The 21,775-nt window shown below is 46.6% G+C and overlaps 1 protein-coding gene across 1 annotated transcript in view; it reads left to right on the forward strand.

Annotated features, from left to right (window-relative positions):
• The window catches only part of GLI2 (GLI family zinc finger 2), a 245,604-nt gene that overhangs the window by 215,407 nt on the left and 8,422 nt on the right, over positions 1-21,775 (forward strand). Inside the window, exons 6-10 of the mRNA XM_054575022.1 lie at positions 2,811-3,012; positions 4,406-4,619; positions 6,296-6,418; positions 9,648-9,782; positions 13,720-13,869. Of these exons, the coding sequence (XP_054430997.1) occupies positions 2,811-3,012; positions 4,406-4,619; positions 6,296-6,418; positions 9,648-9,782; positions 13,720-13,869 (824 nt within the window). The remainder of the gene's footprint in view (positions 1-2,810; positions 3,013-4,405; positions 4,620-6,295; positions 6,419-9,647; positions 9,783-13,719; positions 13,870-21,775) is intronic.

A 21,775-nucleotide genomic window follows, 5' to 3' on the forward strand; every position in this document is an offset into this window, starting at 1 on the left:
CACCCAGAAGGTGAGCTCTGGGAGTACAGGACCAAGGGTCCTCCTCGCTTGCAGTCCCCGCAGTGCCCAGCCCAGTGCCTGGCATACTGTCAGTGCTGCACAGGGATCTAATGGGTGAATGAACAAACACATGAATGAGCAAAAGAAAGAACTTGTGGGTGAAATGGGGCCTATATGTGGGTGGCAACAGAAATGGGTAGTGCCAGACATCTTTCTAGGTAAGGGTGGACTGGTGGCTAGTCACCCGGAGGCTGTCGGGCATAGGAACAGGCGCATCCACAGATGAATAGATACAACGGCTCCACCAATCCTGGTCATAAATCACAGGAGAAGCCACGGGAAATGAGTGCCAGGCTTTTCTTTCTATTTAGTAATTTATCAAGGGATGAGGCACATTAATAAACATATTTCCCTTGAGGGGGTGGAAATAACAGAGATGAATATCACTGTCAGATTTGGCCTGTTTCCTCTTGTTAAGGGCGAAAGAGAGGGTGGGAATCCAAATATTAGCAAAATCTTTTTGTAAAATTTATCATAAAGATGCATGTATTTCTGACTTTCCGTGATGTTAGATCTCCCCCCTCCCCTGCCCCCATGCAGCTCATAAGTAAGGAACAGGAGTCTTTTGGCAGATTCATTTTTGTATCTTACTTTGAATTTCCTTTAAAGTGAGAATTGACGAGGTGTGAACTCAGTATTTAAGAACGAAGAGGCTTAGAGGACGTCTGAATGGACAGATGAGTGACTGTGTAGTGACAGATGTACTGTTGTGTGGCCCAGGGATTTTTTTTCTAGACTTGCTGTCCTTTATTCCGGTATTAACTCTAGGCTAGTCAGTCATTCTGGCCCCTGAAGAAGCTATGTCACTTTACAGTTTCATTGTGGAAGCTCTGCTGGTCTTAGGCACCGTCCTTCATACTTCCCATGTGTCCTCACGACAACACTGCAAGCCAAGCCGCACTGCCCCTGTTGTACAGATGGGCAAAGAGAGGCTCAGGAGGGCTAAGTAACATGCTCTGTGGCAGCCACTAAGTGTCAGGTTTCTGTGGCTGGCAGACACAGCCCGTGGGCCCCAACATGGTGCGTGTGTATGTGTGTATATGTGTGTGATTCCCCCAGGGGCACCCTCCCCAAGATACCGCTCCTCCTCAACCTGAGCAGAAGCTGTGAGGTAGGTGGTTTTGGCAGCCATCTGTCTGCCTTCCAGTCTGTTTCTCTTCCAAAGCTGTCTGGCCTTGGACGAGCTACTTGTTCTGTCACTTGTACAAAGAGGCAAATAATAGCCCCTTCCTTATAGGACAGTTATGAAGGTTCAAATACCTAATACTTTAACATGCTTAGAATAGCACCTAGCACCTGTAAGGCATATACTGACATGAAAAGATATATATGTGTGTACAGGAAAAAACATCTATCTGTCCGTCCATCCATATCTGTATAGGGTTTGCTACTATCTGAGATTTCAAGTATCCACTGGGATTCTTGGAATGGATCTCCCGAGAGTAGGGGGAGCCTACTGCTCTTATGTGACTGCAGGAAAGGAGGAGGACCTGCCCCAGTCTGGGGCTCCCTGCCCCTTCAGGCTCTCCTGCCATGGCTCTAGACAGCTCGTCCTACAGCCCCCGCCCCAATCAGTGCTCTGGGTCTGCTGGATAAAACAGTGGCCTAGAAATGGTCTGACAGCATCACTGGATAACTCTCCACATGCCAAGGTTTCCACCCTGTCCAGTCCCTCCCTGAACCCTGTTTCCTCTTTGTAAAAGGGGTATGCTAGTGCAGATGTCCAGGGCTGTGGTGAGGAGGAAGTGAAGGGAAGTGTGAGAAACGCCTGGCACACAGCTGGGGCATGTTAGTTCTCTGCCAGCCATGCCCTGCATTTCACATACCTGGAATAGCCTCTTCCTGTACCCTGCTGGCTCCCTTTAGTGGCTTCCAGATTCCTTTCAGGCTGGAGGAGTTCCCTGTAAACAAACAACTCTAGTGCTGCTTGAACATACACTCTGCCTCTCTGCTCCCCACGACCTAGCCCAGCCCACCCCCATGCCTGTGCTCGCTGTTCCCAGGCTCTTGACGCCCAGCCTTCCCGCTTCTGCCTGCTCAGGCCTGCTCAGCCCCCATAGGACCCCTCCTCCAGGGAGACGGCAGGCTACCCTGGCCACAGAGTCACCCGGTGGAACTTTCTACAAGAGCCCGTTATTACCACACAGCAGCATGGAGAACTTTCACAAACTATAGTGTTGAATGAAAAATATGAATCAGAAAGCATTTATAATTTCATTTACATAAACAGGCAGCTACTCAAAAATAGGAAGACTGAGCTGCGTGTTAGAAGCCAGGATAGTGGCTGCCCTCGGGGTGGGTCTGGAAGGACAGAGGGGCTTCTGGGCACTAACCAGGCCGTTTCCTGACCTGGTGCTGGTTTCATGGGTGGGTTCACTTATGTTGTGCAGTCTGCTGTCATGCCTTACACATTGCTGGATCCAGCTCTGGTCTCTGCATACCAAATAAGAAGGGCACTAATGTATATTCAGTGATCCTATTCACTCACTCAAGCACCTGTACTGTGCTTTTGTGCTTCTTAAATTCTCACCACACCATGTGTGGATCAGTCCCATTTTATAGGTCAGCCAGCTAAGGCTGAGAAAGGCTACGTTCTCTTGCCCAAGAGTCCACATCTGAAAAGTGGCAGAACTGCATCTCCCTGTAGATCATCCTCACAGGCTCTTCCTGTCCCCGACCTGCCAGTCCCCCATTTCCCACTTCCCCCCAAACACATGATGCTGACATGCCTCGGGTTGGCTGTCCCACAGTGTCACGTTTCTCCAGCCCACGGGTGACGCCCCGCCTGAGCCGCAAGCGGGCGCTGTCCATCTCCCCGCTCTCAGACGCCAGCCTGGACCTGCAGCGGATGATCCGGACCTCCCCCAACTCCCTGGTGGCCTACATCAACAACTCGCGCAGCAGCTCAGCAGCCAGTGGCTCCTACGGGCACCTGTCAGCGGGCACCCTCAGGTGAGCCCAGCCTGCAAGCAGAGGGCCAAGCATTGGGAGCTGGATGGGGCTTGGGGGAGGCAAGTAGAGAGGGTCATCGCTTTCAACCCGAGAACAAAGACAGGACTTTGTGCCCCAAACACATTTCTGATGTGGAAAGTAAGATGGACCTGTCTCCAAAAATCGATCATGAAATCAAACGTGATTTTCCTAGTATTTCAGTGGGTGTCATGGAGCAGCCAGATCATTGACCAGCATGGGGGCCACACAAGGCAGGAGTGACACTGACTTGGGACATGACAGTCTCTGGCTAGCAACAGGCTTCCCACTTGGTCACAACAAGTCACCCCCAAACTACATCAGCACCATTATCCCTCTGTGCAGCCCTTGATATTTTCAGGACACAGACTCCAACCTACTTGACTGAAACCCATGTGCATCCCCTGACCATCCTGAGAGAGGCCAGAGGGTTAGGAATGTCAGAGCTCAGCCCAAAGACCCAGAAATAGAAGTGATAACAAATATGTTAGTTATCTTTTGCTGCATGACAAATTACTTCTAAACTTAGCACTTTAAAACAACAACAAGCATTTTTCATCTCACAGCACCTCTGAGGGTCAGGAACATGAGCCCAGCTTTGTTTTGGGCCTCCCTTGACCTGCCATCAAGATGTCAGCCAGGGCTGGAGTCACCTGAACTACTGGGCCTCAGGCTGTTTCCAAGATGACCACACTCAGGGCTGTTGGCAGGAGCTTTAGTTTCTCGTAACTGGAGCCTCTTACAACATAGCAGCTGATTCCTACTCCTCCCGCCACCCTCCACCCCGGCCATCATCAGAGCCAGTGATCTGAGAGAGCAAGGAGGTAGCCACAGCATCCTTTGTGGCTTAGCCATAGAGGTCACCATTCTTTCCTCAGTATCCTGTTCTGGAAAGAGTGGCACATATGCAGGTGGCGTGATAGAGCCTAGAAGTGCAGGAGATGTCAAAGAAGAGCTGGAGGGCTCAGGGCACACTTCCAGGATGAGGGGCATTGGAACAGGCTTCAGAGGCCAAATGGGGTTCAACTAGAGAGCAGTGATGCAGGGGTACATCTCAGGTATAAGAGTGAGGAAGGGCCAGGGTGTGGGGTGAGACAGAATCTGGCACCTCCTGGAGGTCAGCCTGTGGGTGAAGGCTGCATCCTGGGGCAGGGCCTGAGAGCTAAACAGAGAAGGTGAGGCCTGAGATGGCAGGCAATGGGGAGCCACTGCTGGTTCTTGAGTGAAGTAAAGCCGTGGTGATGGTGAGGTTAGCACATGCCCATCCTGATCCCTAAGCAAGGTCTTCTCTGCCCAGAAGTATTAGCTGAACAGAGCCCTGCCACCACCCCTACTCCCACCTCTGCTCCGTCACCTTGTCTGCTCTTCTTTGTAGTCCAGCCTTCACGTTCCCCCATCCCATCAACCCCGTGGCTTACCAGCAGATCTTGAGCCAGCAGAGGGGCCTGGGCTCAGCCTTCGGACACACACCGCCCCTGATCCAGCCCTCGCCCACCTTCCTGGCCCAGCAGCCCATGGCTCTCACCTCCATCAACACCACACCCACCCAGCTCAGCAGCAGCAGCAACTGTCTGAGTGATGCCAACCAGGTAGGTGGGTGCAGAAGCAGGGCTTGGGCCGCTGTGTACTCTTCTGGACTCCACGAGGGCTGATGATTGCATTGCTCACTGGGAACTTGTGGAAAGACTCTGGGTGCAGGTCTAGCGGGTGCAGAGGCCACATGAGTGAATACGCCTTTGGCTGGATGCGGGATGGCAGGCCTGGGTGGGGTCCTAACATTGCCTGCACTCACGTGGTCAAAGTGCCCAGCTTCAGTTCTGCAGTTGCCCCCGCCCCCCTGCCAATAAACACAATAAGTAGATGGAGAAATCCTAGAGTTCACAGAGTCTGACATAATACAGGTACTCTATGTGCAGCATGTGAAATGGATGATGTAATGGATAATAATTAATATCGTGCAGTTTAGTTTTGGAGGATGGGTTTACCAAAAGCCATCTTTTTTTTTTTTTTATTTTTCAGTTATAGCTTACATTCAATATTTTGTATTTCAGGTGTACAGCATAGTAATTAGATAACCATATACTTTACAAAGTATTCCTCTCAATGTTTCCAGTACTCACCTGGCACCATACATAATTATTACAATATTATTGACTGTATTCCCTAAGCTGTACTTTACCTCCCTGTGACTGTTTTGTAACTACCAATCTATACTTCTTAATTCCGTCACCTTTTTCATCAGTCCCCTCAACCTGTCCCCCATCTGGCAACCTCAGTCTGATCTCTGTATCTGTGAGTTTCAATTTTGTTTGTTGATTTATTTCGTTCACCAAAGGTCATCTTATTTGACATTTCCTGTGGGCCTTTGCCATGCCTGGGTATGTTCATACAGTGCCTGGCACACAGTTGGAGCCATTAGTATTTGGTGAATGAATGGAGTCCTATTTTGTAAATGAGGAAATGGAGCTATAGAGACAGCATTGGTTAACAGAAAGGGCACAGGCTTTGGAATCAGTTAGACCATGTTTTGAATCCTGACTTGCCTGAAACCTCTTTCAGCCTAAACTAATACATTTGCAAAGTGGGGCCTGCTACCTACATTGGGTCATTGTGCAAATACAAGGTCGTGTGCACAGAGCCCCATGTAGACCTAGGTCCTGCTTAGCACATACAATAACAATTCTTGGGGTGAAGTGATTGCCCAGGCCGCCCACCTGGCAGAACCTGGATGTAGCCATGTGCTGGGGAGGAAGGCCAGACACCACAACATTCTAGAGGGCCCTTTTCTAGGATGTCCTTCCTCTCTACCCCAGGGCTCCATGTGGCCACCTAGCAGGTCCCTCTGGCATTAGCTTTCAGTTTTTGTCACAACTCCTGATACTATTGCGCTAGCTTCCTTGTCCTGAGGAACCAGCCCTTTGGTCCTGCTCCCTGGGCTAGCCAGGTCCTGTTCTCAGACCCAGAGCCGCTGCTGCTCTGGGGGGCTGAGATATTGGAGCTGCGGGTCAGGAGGGAGGGTGCCCAGCATTTCCCAAAGAGAGGGCCTCTGTTCCACTTTCATGGACAGTGGTGGGGGGTGCGGGGTGCTCGCTGATAAGCTGAGCTCTGGGCTGTCTCCTGGCCATGCCCATGGCCAGAGAACCGAGCTGGGAGAACTGTTTCTCAAACTTCAGACACAAGGGTTGGCGCAAATAGTCTATGTGGGAAGGGTCTCAGAAGTTTGAGCTGTCCCTGTGTGACAAGTTTGCCTGTGTACCCCCTTCAGAACAAGCAGAACAGTGAGTCAGCTGTGAGCAGCACCGTCAATCCCATCGTCATTCATAAGCGCAGCAAGGTCAAGACGGAGGCTGAGGGCCTTCGACCAGCCTCCCCACTGACCCCGACACAGGTAATCTACTGGCCAGCCTCACTGTCTTCAGGCTGGCGCCAGGCCCCGCCTCCTCCGGGTAGGCTGACTCGGGACTGAAACATGCTGGTGAATGGATGAATGGAGGATGGGCTGCCCGCGTGAATGAACAAGCAAATGCATGATCCAGGGAGGGCAGGGTGGACGTGTCATGAACCCAGGGAGGGCCAGGGAGAGCTGTGTCTCCAGCACCCTGAACATTACATGCTCATCAAACACATTCTGAATAAAAAAAAAATGAACGAATGAATGAATGAATGTATGTATGTATGTATGTATGTATGTCTGGGGCTACAGCTCCCTCTTCTCCCACCACACAGACACCTCACCCACATGCAGCACAAACCCCAGTCAAACTGAGTTGCTCATATCCCCTGAATGGCTCAGGCTCCTGTCCAGTTACGCCCTCTCCCTGGAACTCTGTCCCCCAGCCTGCCCCTTGCTGCCACTTCAGCCTTTTCTGACCCTTCTAGATAATAGGACCTGTAGCTGCTCAGATGCCCATTGTAGCCTCTGCGACACTGTCTGCCTCCTACACTGTACTGGGAGCTTTGAAGAGGTGGCACTTTAGGACAAGTGCATGGTTTGGTTCTACGTCACCAGGCCTGGTGCACAGTCATGTGAAATCTCATTTTCTAAGGACTCAGTACACATCTGAGGAAATGAGTGGTGAGAGGAAAGGGAAGGGAAGATGATTCTTCGCAGGAAGGCGAGAAACGGAGCAGCCCACAGCCCGAGACAGCCCAGTTGTGGGCTGAGACCCTTGTGCAGGTCTCTGTGGAGATCTGGCCACTTACTGTAACACTCCAAGATGACAGGGAGACAGTCCCAGCTCTTGGAGCAGAGGCTGTCGTGGGAAGGGTTTGGTGTGAGTGCTGACCTCGCAAACAAGCCTCCCCCGCCCCGGGCTCTCACGGTGGCCTGGTTTCCATCCGTTACTACACAGTCACCAGCTTGACACCAACGATGCTTGGGGCCTCCTGTCCCTGTCTCCCCTGCATCTGTCACACCATCCTTTATCAAACCTGTAAACCATAGGGCATGCTCTGGGCACTTAATTTTTATGAAATATTAGGTTCTGTTATTGTCAGGCAAACAGAGGGGCTGGTGACAAATTCTTCTCCCCTCGCTGACGCCAAAGCATCTCAGCATGATGCATGGTTTCCATGAGGCTGGCCATCATCGGGGGCTGTTGGAATTGATGAGGATGGCACATATCCTGGGGAGATAAACACGCAGGAGCAGTGAGGATGGGCTGGAGGCCTGCTGAGTACCGGGGAGTGTCTGGCCCCTCCCTCTCCAGTCTAGGGTCCCTAAAAAGTTTTCCTGCCCAGCTTGGCTCCTCATCTGTGTCAGGGGAAAGAAAGCCATTTATCACGAAGAGGCTATCATCGTGCCACTCAGTGTCCTGATTCAGTGGCCAGCCTTTTGCAAGGTGGATGGGCATGCTTTCTCGGCAGAAAATGCAGCACAGTGACTCCCCTCTCTGCCTGACTAAAGCCCTTAAACTTGTGGGCTGGATGATGCCTAGCTCCATTGGGAAGCCCCAAGACACCCACTGCTCCTGCACCATCCTCCACTCACATGTCATTCTGGCAGTGTCTTCAGGTCTTTGGAATCAGCACTGCATGCACCTTACGAAAATAACAAGTCCATATCCGGTTTTCCTGAGAGCGCATAGTGGGCATCAGGAGGCTCCAGCCCCAGCCCTCCCATTTCTAAGGATTTGGGCAGGGGCACTTTTCTGCACTTCAGTTTAATGTGACAGTGCTGCCTGGGAACCTCTTGGACAACACGTCATTGTTTTCCTTTTCAGAACATGTGCATTAATTGAAAAGTGCGCTCAGGAACAAGCAGAGGTCCCTCCTGCAGGAGCCCTTTGCAGCTGCAGGGGAAGTCAGTCAGGAGTGCGAGTCTGGCCAGCCGCCAGGGTGGTGATGCTGGTGTCCGCCCCTAGAAACGGGCTGAGTGTTAGGAGTGAGGCCTGACGTGGGAGCTGTGGCCTCTGCTTTATGAGTGTCTGGAACCTGTGGGGGCTTCTAACTATAGGGAGAGGTTGTCCCCTTAACCTGAGCTATAAATGTTTGCCCCAGAGGCTGTTTGGAAAGACAGAACATTTCTGCCATTTGTAGACAGTCTGAAATGTAAAGCAAGTCATTCTGATATCTTCTGCCTCTTTGCCTGGCTTTGCTCCGAGCCTACCTAGTAGGCCAGTGGATTATTGGAGAGTTCTCCACATCCTCTGGAGGTCCTTTCTGGGCTTTTTGCCCAACTTGGGGCATCTGTGCTTCTCCCTTCCCCCAGCTCCTGCTACCTCCCAACCTGTCCCCATGTCCCCTGCTTAGAGGCTGCCCCTGGCCAGCTCTGTGTCAGCACTACCTGGGACAAGGTGGCCCTGATTTATTCTTAGTCTGTTGCTGGTTTTGGCATTTCAAGCACCTGTGATCAATGAAGGCCTGTCTTGGGCTTTTCCTTTGCCACCTTGCAGTGGCCACGTGTGGGCTCTGTCATGGTGGGAGACTGGAGTCCAGATCTAGGCCTTTACAGATCCACTGTGTACACAGTGGGGAGGGCAAGCCAGGCCCTCTCTGAACCTGTTTTTCTGGGTGTCTTGCAAGAATATAAGTGCCCATGTTGTAGGGCTGCTGGGAGGATATGCCAAGCGTGTTCACCCTGCAGAGTGCTCTCCTGGGTGTGGATCCAGGCATGCTATGTGCCCTGCAAGGAGGGGACAGTACAAGAGTGAGAGGTCTGAAGGACCAAACCAGATGCCTATTGCGTTTCCTCTGCCTCCATGGAGGAGCAGACCCTAGACATACCGTGACTAAAAAAATGCCCATCCCCGAACCTGTGGGGCTCATCCCAGCTGCTATAAGGGGAAACCAAACCGAATAGCAAAAGTCACTGCCCTCCTCTCTACTATCCTCTTTGCCACATCAGTTGACTCAGGGTGTGACAAAACACCTTGGTGATAACAAGTTGAGAGGAGGGAGGGGCCCCAGGACAGCTGTGTGATGGGAGAATGATGGGCAGGAGCCAGCTGAGGAAAAGGGTTGAGAAAGCTGATGAGCATGTGTGTGCACGTGTGCATGTGTGTGTCCCCCTGCACAGCCCAGGTCCTTGGCACAGACTCCCCAGGGCTAACAGAAGCCTTTCCTCAGGGCTGGGATGCTGGAGAGGCTCACGTGGGTATGCTCTGCCCCTGCCCCAGGAACAGCTGGCTGACCTCAAGGAAGACCTGGACAGGGACGACTGTAAACAGGAGGCCGAGGTGGTCATCTACGAGACCAACTGCCACTGGGAAGACTGCACGAAGGAGTATGACACCCAGGAGCAGCTGGTGCATGTAAGCCTCTGAACCCCAGTAGCCTGCCCAGCCAGGAGCAGAGCTCAGACCACACGGAGCCTCCAGCCTTCCAGGCCCTCTGATGAGAGAAGGAGCTGGAGGAGGAGGCTCCAGGAGATGCCTGGGCCACATCCTCTGCCAATGGAAAGCGTGATTATTTATCTATGCCCTGCTCGTTCCTAAAAGAGGGCTAACAAGCACATATGTAGTACAGGGGATTAAAAGAAAAAATAAGAAAATTGGGGGGAAAATGAACAATAAAATGAAGTCAGGAGTCAAGTTAGTATGAAAAACCAAGTCTTCTGAGCTATAGTTCACATATACATTTTTTTTCTGAGATTCCTAGCAATCATCACAAAGAGGGAAATAAGGTGACTTAAACAAGTGAGCACCCACAGGATAACAATAACAAATCTGTCCCTGAAACCTGGAAGAAGTTTCTTCTGAGGAAGACAGAGTTGGTAATTCCCTCTTGGAGAACGTTCACAGAGCCCCAGTATACACAAGTACCGATGGGTCTTTACACCCAGATCAGAGAGGGAACTGCTTAAAAATGCCTGGGACTGACAGGTCAGGAGACCAGAAAAGGCCATGGGCACTGGGTGTGCCCCTTCCCTTAGTCCCTACTGTGAACTCCTGCAGCGGCATCCCTTATGGCAGCCGTCAGCTGCAGTTTGTGCAGTGGGAGGAGCAGGAACAGGGCTCACCATGGGAAGCACAGCTTCAAACCTGGCTCCACCACAGCTAGCTGAGTTCTGAAAAGTGACTTCACCTACATGGGCCTCAGTTTTCCCTCCTGTATAGAAGGGTGAATCCTAGTCCACAGGGGTTATGGAGGTTGAGTAGGTTCACAACAGAAGAACTTAGCAGAGAGCATCATTCAGGGGTGTCCAACCTTTTGGCGTCTCTGGGCCACACTGGAAGAAGAAAAGATGTCTTGGGCCACACATTAAATACACAAACACTAACGAAAACTGATGAGCAAAAAAAAAAAAAAAAAGGTTTTAAGTAAATTTACAGTTTTGTCTTGGGCCTCATTCATAACCATCCTGAACTGCGGGTTGGACACCCTTGCATGGTTGCTTCTTTTACCTCCTTCTCGCCGTTCTTCTAGCCAGCCCTGAGCATTTCTCTCTTCTCCATCCAGAAAAGAACTTAAATTCAAGAACAAGCCCCCTCACACACCTGTCCCATCACACACTCCTCAGTGAATTAGTATCTGTAAAGATGAACCCCATGCTGACCTGGCAGCTCGGGCGCCGGGAGACACGGGTGCACTGCTCCCTCCCAGAAGCCATCCCGACTGTGCTCCCTTCTCCCCAGCTCCCTGAACTCAGCATTCAGAGCCCAGCTCACTCTCTCTGCTTCCTCCATTTGTGTGACTTGCTTTCAGATACTGTAGGTTTCTCTTGTGTTTGGGTTTTTCTCCCCAAATTCTCAGCCAGGGGATGAATTTCCTAGCAAACTGTTACTGCAGCTGACAGAACCTGTGAAGCAAGGTCTTCTTATCTAATACCTCTTTGGGAGAAGGGGCACTGAAGCTATGAGTTATCGGACCAATCAGATTCGATCAGAGGAGGAGAAAGGGGACAGCATCTGGGCCTGGGAGAGGGCCCAGGCAGAGGGTGGGGACCAAGATTTAAAAGGTGTGCTCAGTACTGAGTGTGTCAGCCCCAAATGGCAGGAAGGGAATTCCTCAAATGAAGGCAGAGGGGTCCAGATGTAGGAAGGAGGGCTTCAGCAGCAGGCCCCCACCTGTGCCCAGGGCTGTCCCTGCGGCCGTAGGTGATCTCCTCCACTTGGCTGTGGAAAGAGCAGGCTCCTGTGGGAGGGGAGCCAGGCTCCTCAGCCCAGCTCTGTCTCTCTGTTCCCTGGGAAGAGAGATGGATGGCAGCAGGCACACAGGCAAACTGGAGCCCCCAGTCGATTATTAACAATTTGTTGCAAAGTAACCCAACAGGAAAAAATGAAAGGCATTGTCAGAATGCATTTCTATCATTTCAATGGCTTTAAAAATGGAAAGTGAGGCTAATACAATAAGATTTCCCTGGAAGTTCCAAGTGCTGTGGATTTTGCTTATGTCAATATTGGCATTTGTATGCAGGACAATTGGGCCTGTTACTCAGGGTTTGAGTAACTCTTGAGTGAGGTGCAGCAGAGCCTAGATGCCCAGCTCTTGGACAGCCATGTAGGTTGCAAAGGTCTTCAGCAGTGCTGTCCAGTAAAAAGACACTGCAAGCCACAAGTGCCAGCCACATGTGTAATTTTACATTATGTAAAGGAACACGTAAGAAAGAGTAAAAGGAAACAGGTGAAATTAGTTTTATTTATATATATTATTTAACCTAATACATCTAAAATGTTATCTTTTCAACATGTAATCAATATAAAACAAAATTATTGAAATATTTGACATCCCTTCTGTTTTCATTCTCAGTGTTTGAAACAGCTGTGTTCATACTTACAGTCCATCCCAGGTGGACAGCCACATTTCAAGGGCTCAAAGCACAAGTGGCAAGTGGCTGCTGCACTGGCCAGTGTGGGTCCAGAGGCTGTGGGAGGGGTGGGTGCGAGGAAGTGAAAGCGCAGAGGGAGCTGAGAACAGAGAGAAGAAATGGGATGGGGCTGGAGAAAATGGGCCTCCAAAACCTGAGCGTTGCACCCTCCCCACCTCCCTGTGGGGAAGAAGGCCTGGCCTGACTCACATACAGGCAAGGCATGACCTTGAACCAAGAGGGAGATAGAAGGGGAAGGGTGGGACCTGAGGAGGCTCCCTGGTGGCCTTCAGAGAGAAGCCCCAGAGGGAGAGGAAACAGGAGGACCAGTGTACTCTCTCACTGTACTGTGTGAGTGGCTAATACTACCTATTTCTATTCCCCAGGTAAATAAGCACCTCAAAAGTTTGGGGGTCATAAAAACGCTGGAGGCCCCACACACATCAACACATCCCAAACTCAGAGGTAGTAGTTTCTCTGCTTCAGTGAGGACTGTAGCTTTCAGTTAAATAATCAAAGCAAAGGGCTAAAATCCCAAGGGTCTACCCAGGCTGCCTGTTCTGTTACCTGTGACAGAAAGCCTCAGTGGCCTATGGCTGCACATCCCAGGAGAAGCTACGCTGAGAGTCATACAGGTGACAAGTCCAGGGCAGAGGCCAGAAGGTGTAGGTGCAGGGACTGGGAGAAAAAGTTAACCCATGTTCCTGTCCAGGGCAGCGCTGGCTAAGGTGGGTGTGAGGACCACCCCTCCGGAGAAGGCTGCTTGCCCTGCACTGCCAGGATCCAACCAAGATGGACCTGCTTGCCTGACAAGCTGGGCTCCCAGGGCCACGCTGCCAAATCATTGCTCTCTGTAGCTGTTCTGCTCACTCTCCTGGGCTATTCTGTCCCAGGGGCAATGTCACACAGGCCCCAGGGCCCTTCAACAGGATCAGAATCTCACTCCTCTTGGGCCACACTTACCTCAGGCCACTTAACAAGCTGGGCCTTTGAGGAAAGGGGGCAGAGCTGCCATCTTATGGGTTATTATCAGAAACAGAGACAAACATGCATTTACATTTCCATTATAATAAAAAATATCTGGAACAATGGGGGCAAGTTCGGGAGAGGCTTCTCATGTACCCACCATGTGCATGGCCACCTCACTGCAGTGAATTAATGCTGATGGTTTGCAGCCCAGAGCATCATCATAACCACCAGTTCTCTTTAGACCAGAGTCTGGTGCCCAGTCTGGGTGAGCAGGATACCTTTGACCATCTGAGGTGGTCACTGTGACGACTAACTGGAAAATGCAGATTATAAATTAGCACACAGTGTATCTTTACTTAATGGCTGCTGCTGACAACTCATGAGGAGGCGTGGCTGGGTGGTTGATCTGCATAGAGTGACAGTGGTCTGTAAGGGTGGCTGGGCTCACCTGCTCCGTGGGCCTGTTTCTGCAGCACATCAATAACGAGCACATCCACGGGGAGAAGAAGGAGTTCGTGTGCCGCTGGCAGGCCTGCACACGGGAACAGAAGCCCTTCAAAGCACAGTACATGCTGGTGGTGCACATGCGCCGACACACAGGCGAGAAACCCCACAAGTGCACGGTGAGTGAGCCCGCAATATGGCCCCTCCCTTCAGTGGTGTCTGTAGGGCCAGCCTTGTTGGCCAGGTGGCATGGGTCATGTTGGACCTGGCTGACCTCAGGGAACCTGGAGGAACCGGCCACAGCAGCCGCGCTGGGACAGGCCTTGCCAACGAGTCATCCTGTCTGCTCCTGCCCCTGACCTTCTGCCTGTCTTGGTCCTGGAGGCTCCTCGCTTATCTGCCGTTCAAGAACTTTGATTTACTCTCTCTCAGGAGTTGAACTGTCGGTGTGTGCTGGTGTCTCAAAGCACAGCTATACCCTCCCAGTTCCCGTGTCTGGGTGACCTTGGACAGAGGGGCTGGCATGGTAGCACACAGAAAACTTTCATTGGTGATTCACAGCTTGAGCAATGATGGGTTAAAAATCTGTTTGTTTGTTGTTTTTTTTTTAAGTGAACACAAAGACACCTTTTATTTATTTTTTTGATCTAAGTAATTTTATTTATTTTTTTTAGTATTTCATTATTTTTTATTCCCATCTTTTTAAAATTAATTTATTAATTTTTCCAAATACATTTGTCTCCGCCTTCCCCCACCACTTTCCCTTGCGCCCCTCCCCCAATTCCCTCCCTCAATCTTTCCCCGCTTTGGCTTTGTCCATGAGTCCTTGCTATAGGTTCCTTGACTTGCCCCTTCCCATCCTTCCCCCCCCCCCCGTCCCTCCCCCCTCCTTCCCGTTTGTTTCTGTTGGTTTCTTTTTCTTTCAGTGTTGCTGGGCTTATTTTCCTTGCATCTTTGTTTTTGGTTAGGTTCTGCTTATACATGAGATCATATGGTGTGTCTTTCGCCCCCTGGTTTATTTCGCTTAGCATAATGCTCTCCAGTTCCATCCATGCTGTCGCAAAGTTTAGTAGTTCTTTTTTTCTTTCTGCTGCGTAGTACTCCATTGTGTAAATGTACCATAATTTTCTGATCCAATCATCTACTGATGGGCATTTTGTTTCCAACACTTCGCTATTGTAAGTTGTGCTGCTATGAACATTGGGGTGCATAGGTTCTTTTGAATTGTCGTTTTGGGGTTCTTGGGGTATAGTCCCAGCAGGGGAATCACTGGATCAAAAGGCAGTTCCATTTTCAGCTTTTTGAGGAAATTCCACACTGCTTTCCACAATGGCTGCACCAGTCTGCATTCCCTCCAACAACATACTAGCGTTCCCTTTTCTCCACAGCCTCGCCAGCACCTGTTGTTTGTTGATCTGTTTATGATGGCCACTCTGACTGGTGTGATGTGGTATCTCATTGTGGTTTTGATCTGCATTTCTCTGATGGCTACTGATGCCGAACATCCTTTCAAATGTCTCTGGGCACTCTGTATCTATTCCTTGGAAAAGCGTCTGCCCAGGTCCTTTGCCCATTTTTTGACTGGATCATTTGTCTTCTTGGAGTGGAGTCATGTGAGTTCTTTATATATCTTGGAGATCAAACCTCTATCTGATGTATCATTAGCAAATATATTTTCCCAAACGGTTGGCTCCCTTTTCATTTTGCTGATGTTTTCTTTAGCTGTGCAGAAGTTTCTTATTTTGATGAGGTCCCACTTGTTTATTCTTTCCTTTATGTCCCTTGCTTTAGGAGACACATCGGTGAAAAAATCGCTGCATGGGATATCTGAGTGTTTCCTGCCAATGTTCTTCTCTAGGACTTTTATGGTGTTGTGACTTATATTTAAGTCTTTCATCCATCTTGAGTTTATTTTTGTGTATGGTATCAGCTGATGATCAAATTTCAATTTTTTTGCATGTAGCTGTCCAGGTCTCCCAACAGCATTTGTTGAAGAGGCTATTATTACTCCACTTTATGCTTCTGCCCACTTTGTCAAATATTACTTGCCCATATAGACCTGGGCTTATTTCTGGGCTTTCTATTCTGTTCCACTGGTCTATGGGTCTGTTCTTGTGCCAGTACCAGATTGTTTTGAGTATACTGGCTTTGTAATTAGTTTGATGTCCGGTATTGTGATCCCTCCTACTTTGTTTTTCTTTCACAAAATTGCTGTGGCTATTCGGGGTCGTTTATGGTTCCATATAAATTTTTGAAATGTCTGTTCTATTTCTGTGAAATATGTCATTGGCATTTTAATAAGGATTGTGTCGAATCTATAAATTGCTTTGGGTAGTATGGACATTTTGATGATATTAATTCTTCCAATCCATGAGCACGGTATATGCTTCCATTTATTTGTGTCTTCCTTAATTTCTTTCTTCAATGTTGTATAGTTTTCTGTGTACAGGTCTTTTACCTCCTTGGTTAAATTTATTCCTAGGTACTTTATTTTTCTTGTTGCTATATTGAATTTTTTTTTTTCTGATTTCTTCTTCTTCTGTTTCATTGCTGGTGTACAAAAATGCCTTTGATTTCTGAATATTGACTTTGTATCCCGCTGTTTTGCCAAATTCGCTTATTACGTTGAGTAGTTTTTTGGTGGAGTCTACAGGGTTTTCTATGTACACTATCATGTCATCTGCAAACAATGATAGGTTTACTCCCTCCTTTCCTATTTAGATGTCTCTTATTTCTTTATCTTGTCTGACCGCTGTGGCTAGGACTTCCAATACTATGTTGAATAGAAGTGGTGAAAGCGGACATCCTTGTCATGTTCCCAATCTTAGTGGGAAAGCTTTTACTTTTTGCCCGTTGAGTATGATGTTGGCTGTAGGTTTTTCATGTATGGTCTTTATTACGTTGAGGAATGCCCCATTTATTCCCATTTTGCTGAGTGTTTTGATCATAAATGGGTGCTGTGCCTTATCGAATGCTTTTTCTGCATCTATCGAGATGATCATGTGGTTTTTGTCTTTTATTTATGTGATGTATCATGTTTACTGATTTGCATATATTGAACCATCCCTGCATGCCTGGGATGAATCCCACTTGATCGTGGTGCATAATCTTTTGAATTTATTGCTGGATGCGGTTTGCCAATATTTTGTTGAGGATTTTAGCATCTACGTTCATCAGCGAAATTAGCCTGTAGTTTTCTTTCTTTGTAGGGTCTTTATCTGGTTTTGGGATTAGGGTGATACTGGCGTCATAAAAAGAGTCTGGGAGTCTCCCCTCCTCTTGGATTTTTTGGAATATTCTGAGAAGGACAGGGGTTAGCTCTTCCTTAAATGTTTTGTAAAATTCTCTTGTGAAACTGTCCGGCCCTGGGCTTTTGTGTGCCGGGAGTTTCTTGATGACAGCTTCAATTTCCCCAGCTGTTATCGGTCTGTTCAGGCTTTCTGTTTCTTCCTCCTTCAGTGTTGGAAGATTATACTTTTCTAGAAATGTGCCCATTTCGTCAAGGTTTTCAAACTTCTTGGCATATAATTGTTCATAGTAGTTTCTTACAATCCTTTGTATTTCTGTGGCATCAGTTGTTATTTCTCCTCTTTCATTTCTGATATTATTTATTTGAGTCCTCTCCCTTTTTTTCTTGATGAATCTGCTTAAAGGCTTGTCGATTTTATTTATCTTTTCAAAGGATGAGCTCCTGGATTGGTTGATCCTTTGAATTGTTCTTTTCATCTCTATGTCATTCAGTTCTGCTCTAATCTTGATTATTTCCTTCCTTCTACTTGCTCTGGGATTTATTTGTTGTTGTTTCTCCAGTTCTTGAAGTTGTAGTGTTAGGTCTTTTATTTGAAATGTTTCTATCTTTTTTAGGTAGGCCTGTATTGCTATGAACTTCCCTCTCAGGACTGCCTTTGCTGTGTCCCCTAGATTTTGGACTGTTGTCTGTTCATTTTCATTCATTTCCAGAAACTTTTTTATTTCTTCTCTTATCTCATTATTGACCCATTCATTCTTTAATAGTCTACTATTCAGTCTCCATGAGTTTGCAAGTTTTTGAGGTTTCTCTTTGAGGTTGATTTCCAGTTTCAAGCCCTTGTGGTCTGAGAAAAAGCTTGGTATTATTTCAGTTTTCCTGAATTTGCTGAGGCTTGCTTAGTGTCCTATCATGTGGTCTATTTTTGAGAAAGTTCCATGAGCATTTGAAAAGGATGTGTATTTTTCTTCTTTGGGATGTAAGGTTCTATATATGTCAGTTAAGTCTCTTTGATTCAGTGTGTCATTCAGCACCACAATATGTTTATTAATGTTTTGTTTGGAAGATCTGTCCATCTTTGACAGTGGGGTGTTAAAATCCCCTACTATCAGTGTGTTACTGTCTATTTCTTTTTTGAAGTCCTCCAAGATTTTCCTTATATATTTGGGTGCTCCTATGTTGGGTGCATATAAGTTTACAATGTTTATGTCTTCTTGATAGATTCTTCCTTTAAGTATTACAAAGTGCCCCTCTGGGCCTCTTTTTATGACCTTTGCTTTGAAATCTATTTTGTCTTGATATAAGTATTGCTACCCCTGCTTTCTTCTCTTGCTCGTTTGCTTGGAATATTTTTTTTCCATCCCTTTACTTTCAATCTGTGTAGGTCTTTTGCTCTGAGGTAGGTCTCTTGTAGGCAGCATATGTGTGGGTCATGTTTTCTTATCCATTCAGCTACCCTGTGTCTTTTGATTGGGGCATTTAGTCCATTTACATTGAGAGTTATTATTGATAAAAAACCTGTTCATTTTTTCTCTTTGTACCTGTGTTTTTCTCTTTCTCACTCTTTTCCTTCATCTTCTTAAACCAGTCCCTTTAGCATATCTTGTAGTGCTGGTTTGGTGGAGGTGTATTCTTTTAGCCTTCTTTTGTCTGGGAAACTCCTTATTTCCCCTTCTATTTTAATTGAGTGCCTTGCTGGATAGAGTTGCCTTTGTTGTAGGCCTATACTTTTCATGACTTGGAATATTTGTTGCCATTCCCTTCTGGCTTGTAGTGTTTCTGTTGAGAAGTCAGCTCCTAGCCGTATCGGGGCCCCCTTGTATGTTACTACCTGTTTATCCCTTGCTGCCTTTAGGATTCTTTCTTTGTCTTTGATATTTGCCATTTTAATGATGATGTATCTTGGAGTGGGCCTCATGGGTTCCTCTTGAATGGGACCCTCTGTGCTTCCTGGACCTGTGAGACCTTTTCTCTTCTCAAATTGGGGAAATTTTCCATCATTACTTTTTCAAAGAGGTTCTCTATCCCTTGCTCCTCTTCTCCTCCTTCTGGTATCCCTATTATGTGGATATTATTGTGTTTCAGGTTGTCCTGCATTTCCCTAAATGCCTCTTCATTCTTTTTTGAGACTTTTTCCCCTTTCTTGTTATTTCCGGGAGCTTTTTTCTACCTTATCCTCTATCTCACTGATTTAATCTTCTGCTTCATCTAGGCTGCTTTTGTTTCCTTCTACTGTGTTCTTCAATTCAGAAATGGTATTCTTCATATCCTCTTGTGTCTTCTTGATAGTTTCTATGTCCTTTTCCAGGTTGATATAGTTTGTTGTAAGTTCCTGATAGTTTCCCAAAGATACCTTTTAGACTGCCTCCATTATGGAGTCAACAGGATCTGTAACAATAACTGGTGAGACATCTTTTTTTAAACACAGAAATTGCTCCCTCTTTAAGAGGGGAGTTGATCCGGGAGGCACTGATGGAATTCCTCTTTGTGAATTGCCCTGTTCCATAGATTCTGAGACATGCATTTATTCTCATTTATTACCTCTGAAATTAGACTGTCTTAAAATTGGTGGTGTCCAGGATTCAATTAAATATGTTACCTTTATTAACAATTATGTTTTTAATTGAAATAAAACTCACTATAAAGTTTACCATTTTTTAAAATGTACAATTCAGTGATTTTTAGTAAATTCACAAGTTGTGAATTACCTATTAATTCGAGAACATTTTCATCACCCCAAATCAAAACTCTATACCTGTTAGCAGTCACTTTCTGTTCTCTTTCCCTCATTCTCTGACAACCACTAATCTGCTTCCTGTCTTTGAATTTGCTGATTCCAGACAGTTCATAAAAATGAAATCATACAATGTGTAGCCTTTATATCTGGCTTTGTTTACTTACCATGTTTTTAAGGTTCATCCCTGTTGTAGCATGTATTAGTACTTCATTTCTTTATATTATGGCTAAATAATATTCCATTGTATGGCTAGATCCTAGTTTTTAATCTGTTCATCAATTGATGGATATTTTCATTGTTTTTACTTTTTGGCTATTATGCATATGCTGCTTTGAGCATTTGTATACAAGTTTTTGTGTGGATCTGTTTTCAGTTCTCTCATATATATGCCTAAAGTCAAAAAGGAGTTCATATTCCGTTTCTGGGAATTGCTGGGTCATTGGTAACTCTATGTTTAACTTTTCAAAGACCAGCCAGACTGATTTCCATAAAGGCTGTCTGCACTACTTTACATTCCCACCAGCAGTGTGTGAGGGTTCTGAAATCTCCACATCCTTGTCAGCGTGTGTTACCTGTCTTTCGATTACACTCATCACAGTGGATTTGAAGTGGCATCTCATTATGGTTTTGAATAGCATTTCCCTAATGACTGATGATGTTCAGTGTCTTTTCATGTGCTTACTGGCCTTTTACTATACCTTTTTTGGAGAAATGTCTACTCAAATATTTTGCCTATTTTTTAATTATTTGTCTTTTTTCAAGTATATGTTATTGATTATGCTATTACAGTTGTCCCATTTTTTCCTTCCCTTTATCCCCCTCTGCCCTGCACCTCCCTCCCCACAGCATCCCACCCTTAGTCCATGTCCATATAACTTATATACATATAAGTTCTTTGGCTTCTCCATTTCCTATATTATTCTTGCCCTGTCTATTTTGTGCCTGCCAATTATGCTTTTTTATTTCCTGTACCATTTCCTCCATTCTCCCTCTCCCCTCTCTCCACTAACAACCCTCCATAGTTCTACTGGACCTTTATCCGATATATGATTTACAAATATTTTCTCCTGTCCTGTGAGTTTTCTTTTATTTTCCTCATAGTTTTCTTTGAAGCACAATTTTTAATTTTAACAAAGTCCAATTTTTTTAATTTCTTGTGTTTTTGGTGTCATATCTAAGAAACCATGGCCTAATCCAAGGTCACTAAGATTTACCCCTATGTTTTCTTCTTTAAGTTGTATAGTTTGATTTATATACATATACATGTTATATGTGTATATGTGTGTGTGTGTATAAATATATATATATATATATATAGTGAGGCTAAATGATATTTACAGTTGTGAGTACATGAAACTGTTTATTCTTGTATTATTACTTATTAATTATTGTATTATTTTCCATGTAACTAACTGTAAATCTACTTTTGCCCCACCCTGTATATAGTTTTATAGGGTAGCTCTTCCATTTAGGTCTGTAATCCATTCTGAGTTAATTTTTATATGTAGTGTGAGGTAAGGGTCCAACTTCATTCTCCTGCATGTGATTATGCAGTTGTCCCAGTCACATTTGTTGAAGAGACTGTTCTTTCCCCATTGAACGGTCTTGGCACCCTGGCCAAAAATCCATTGGCCCTAAACCCATGAGTTTATTTCTGAACTCTCACTTCTATTCCATTAATCTGTATGTCCTCAGGCCAGTACCACAGAGCCTTGATTATTTTCATTTCATATTAAGTTTTGAAATTGAGAAGTGTCAGTGCTCCAAATTTGTCCTCCTTTTGTAAGATTGGTTGGCTCTTACGGGTCCTTTGCAGGAAGTTATTTTCTTAACATCTTGAGTGGCAGCAAACCATAGCCCTCTGATATGAGCCGTGAACTGCAGACACAGATAAAAGGCATTTGGAGCCAAGTGTGCTCAGTCAGACTGGTCAGAAATTAAGGGGAAGATGAGGAGAATGAGACAGATCCTGCTGGAGTTTGTGTGTCATTCTGAGCTTAGTTTTCACAGGTACAGTGGACACAACTGCAGTGTTTTTTAAGTACACCTGGGTTCAGAACCTCCTGGAATGATCCCCTCTCCCTCCCTCCCTGCCAGTCTC

The sequence above is a fragment of the Pteronotus mesoamericanus genome, unplaced genomic scaffold (genome assembly GCF_021234165.1).
Source record: "Pteronotus mesoamericanus isolate MK-2021 breed Mesoamerican mustached bat unplaced genomic scaffold, CSHL_Meso_final contig_27, whole genome shotgun sequence".
Taxonomy (NCBI): Eukaryota; Metazoa; Chordata; class Mammalia; order Chiroptera; family Mormoopidae; genus Pteronotus; species Pteronotus mesoamericanus.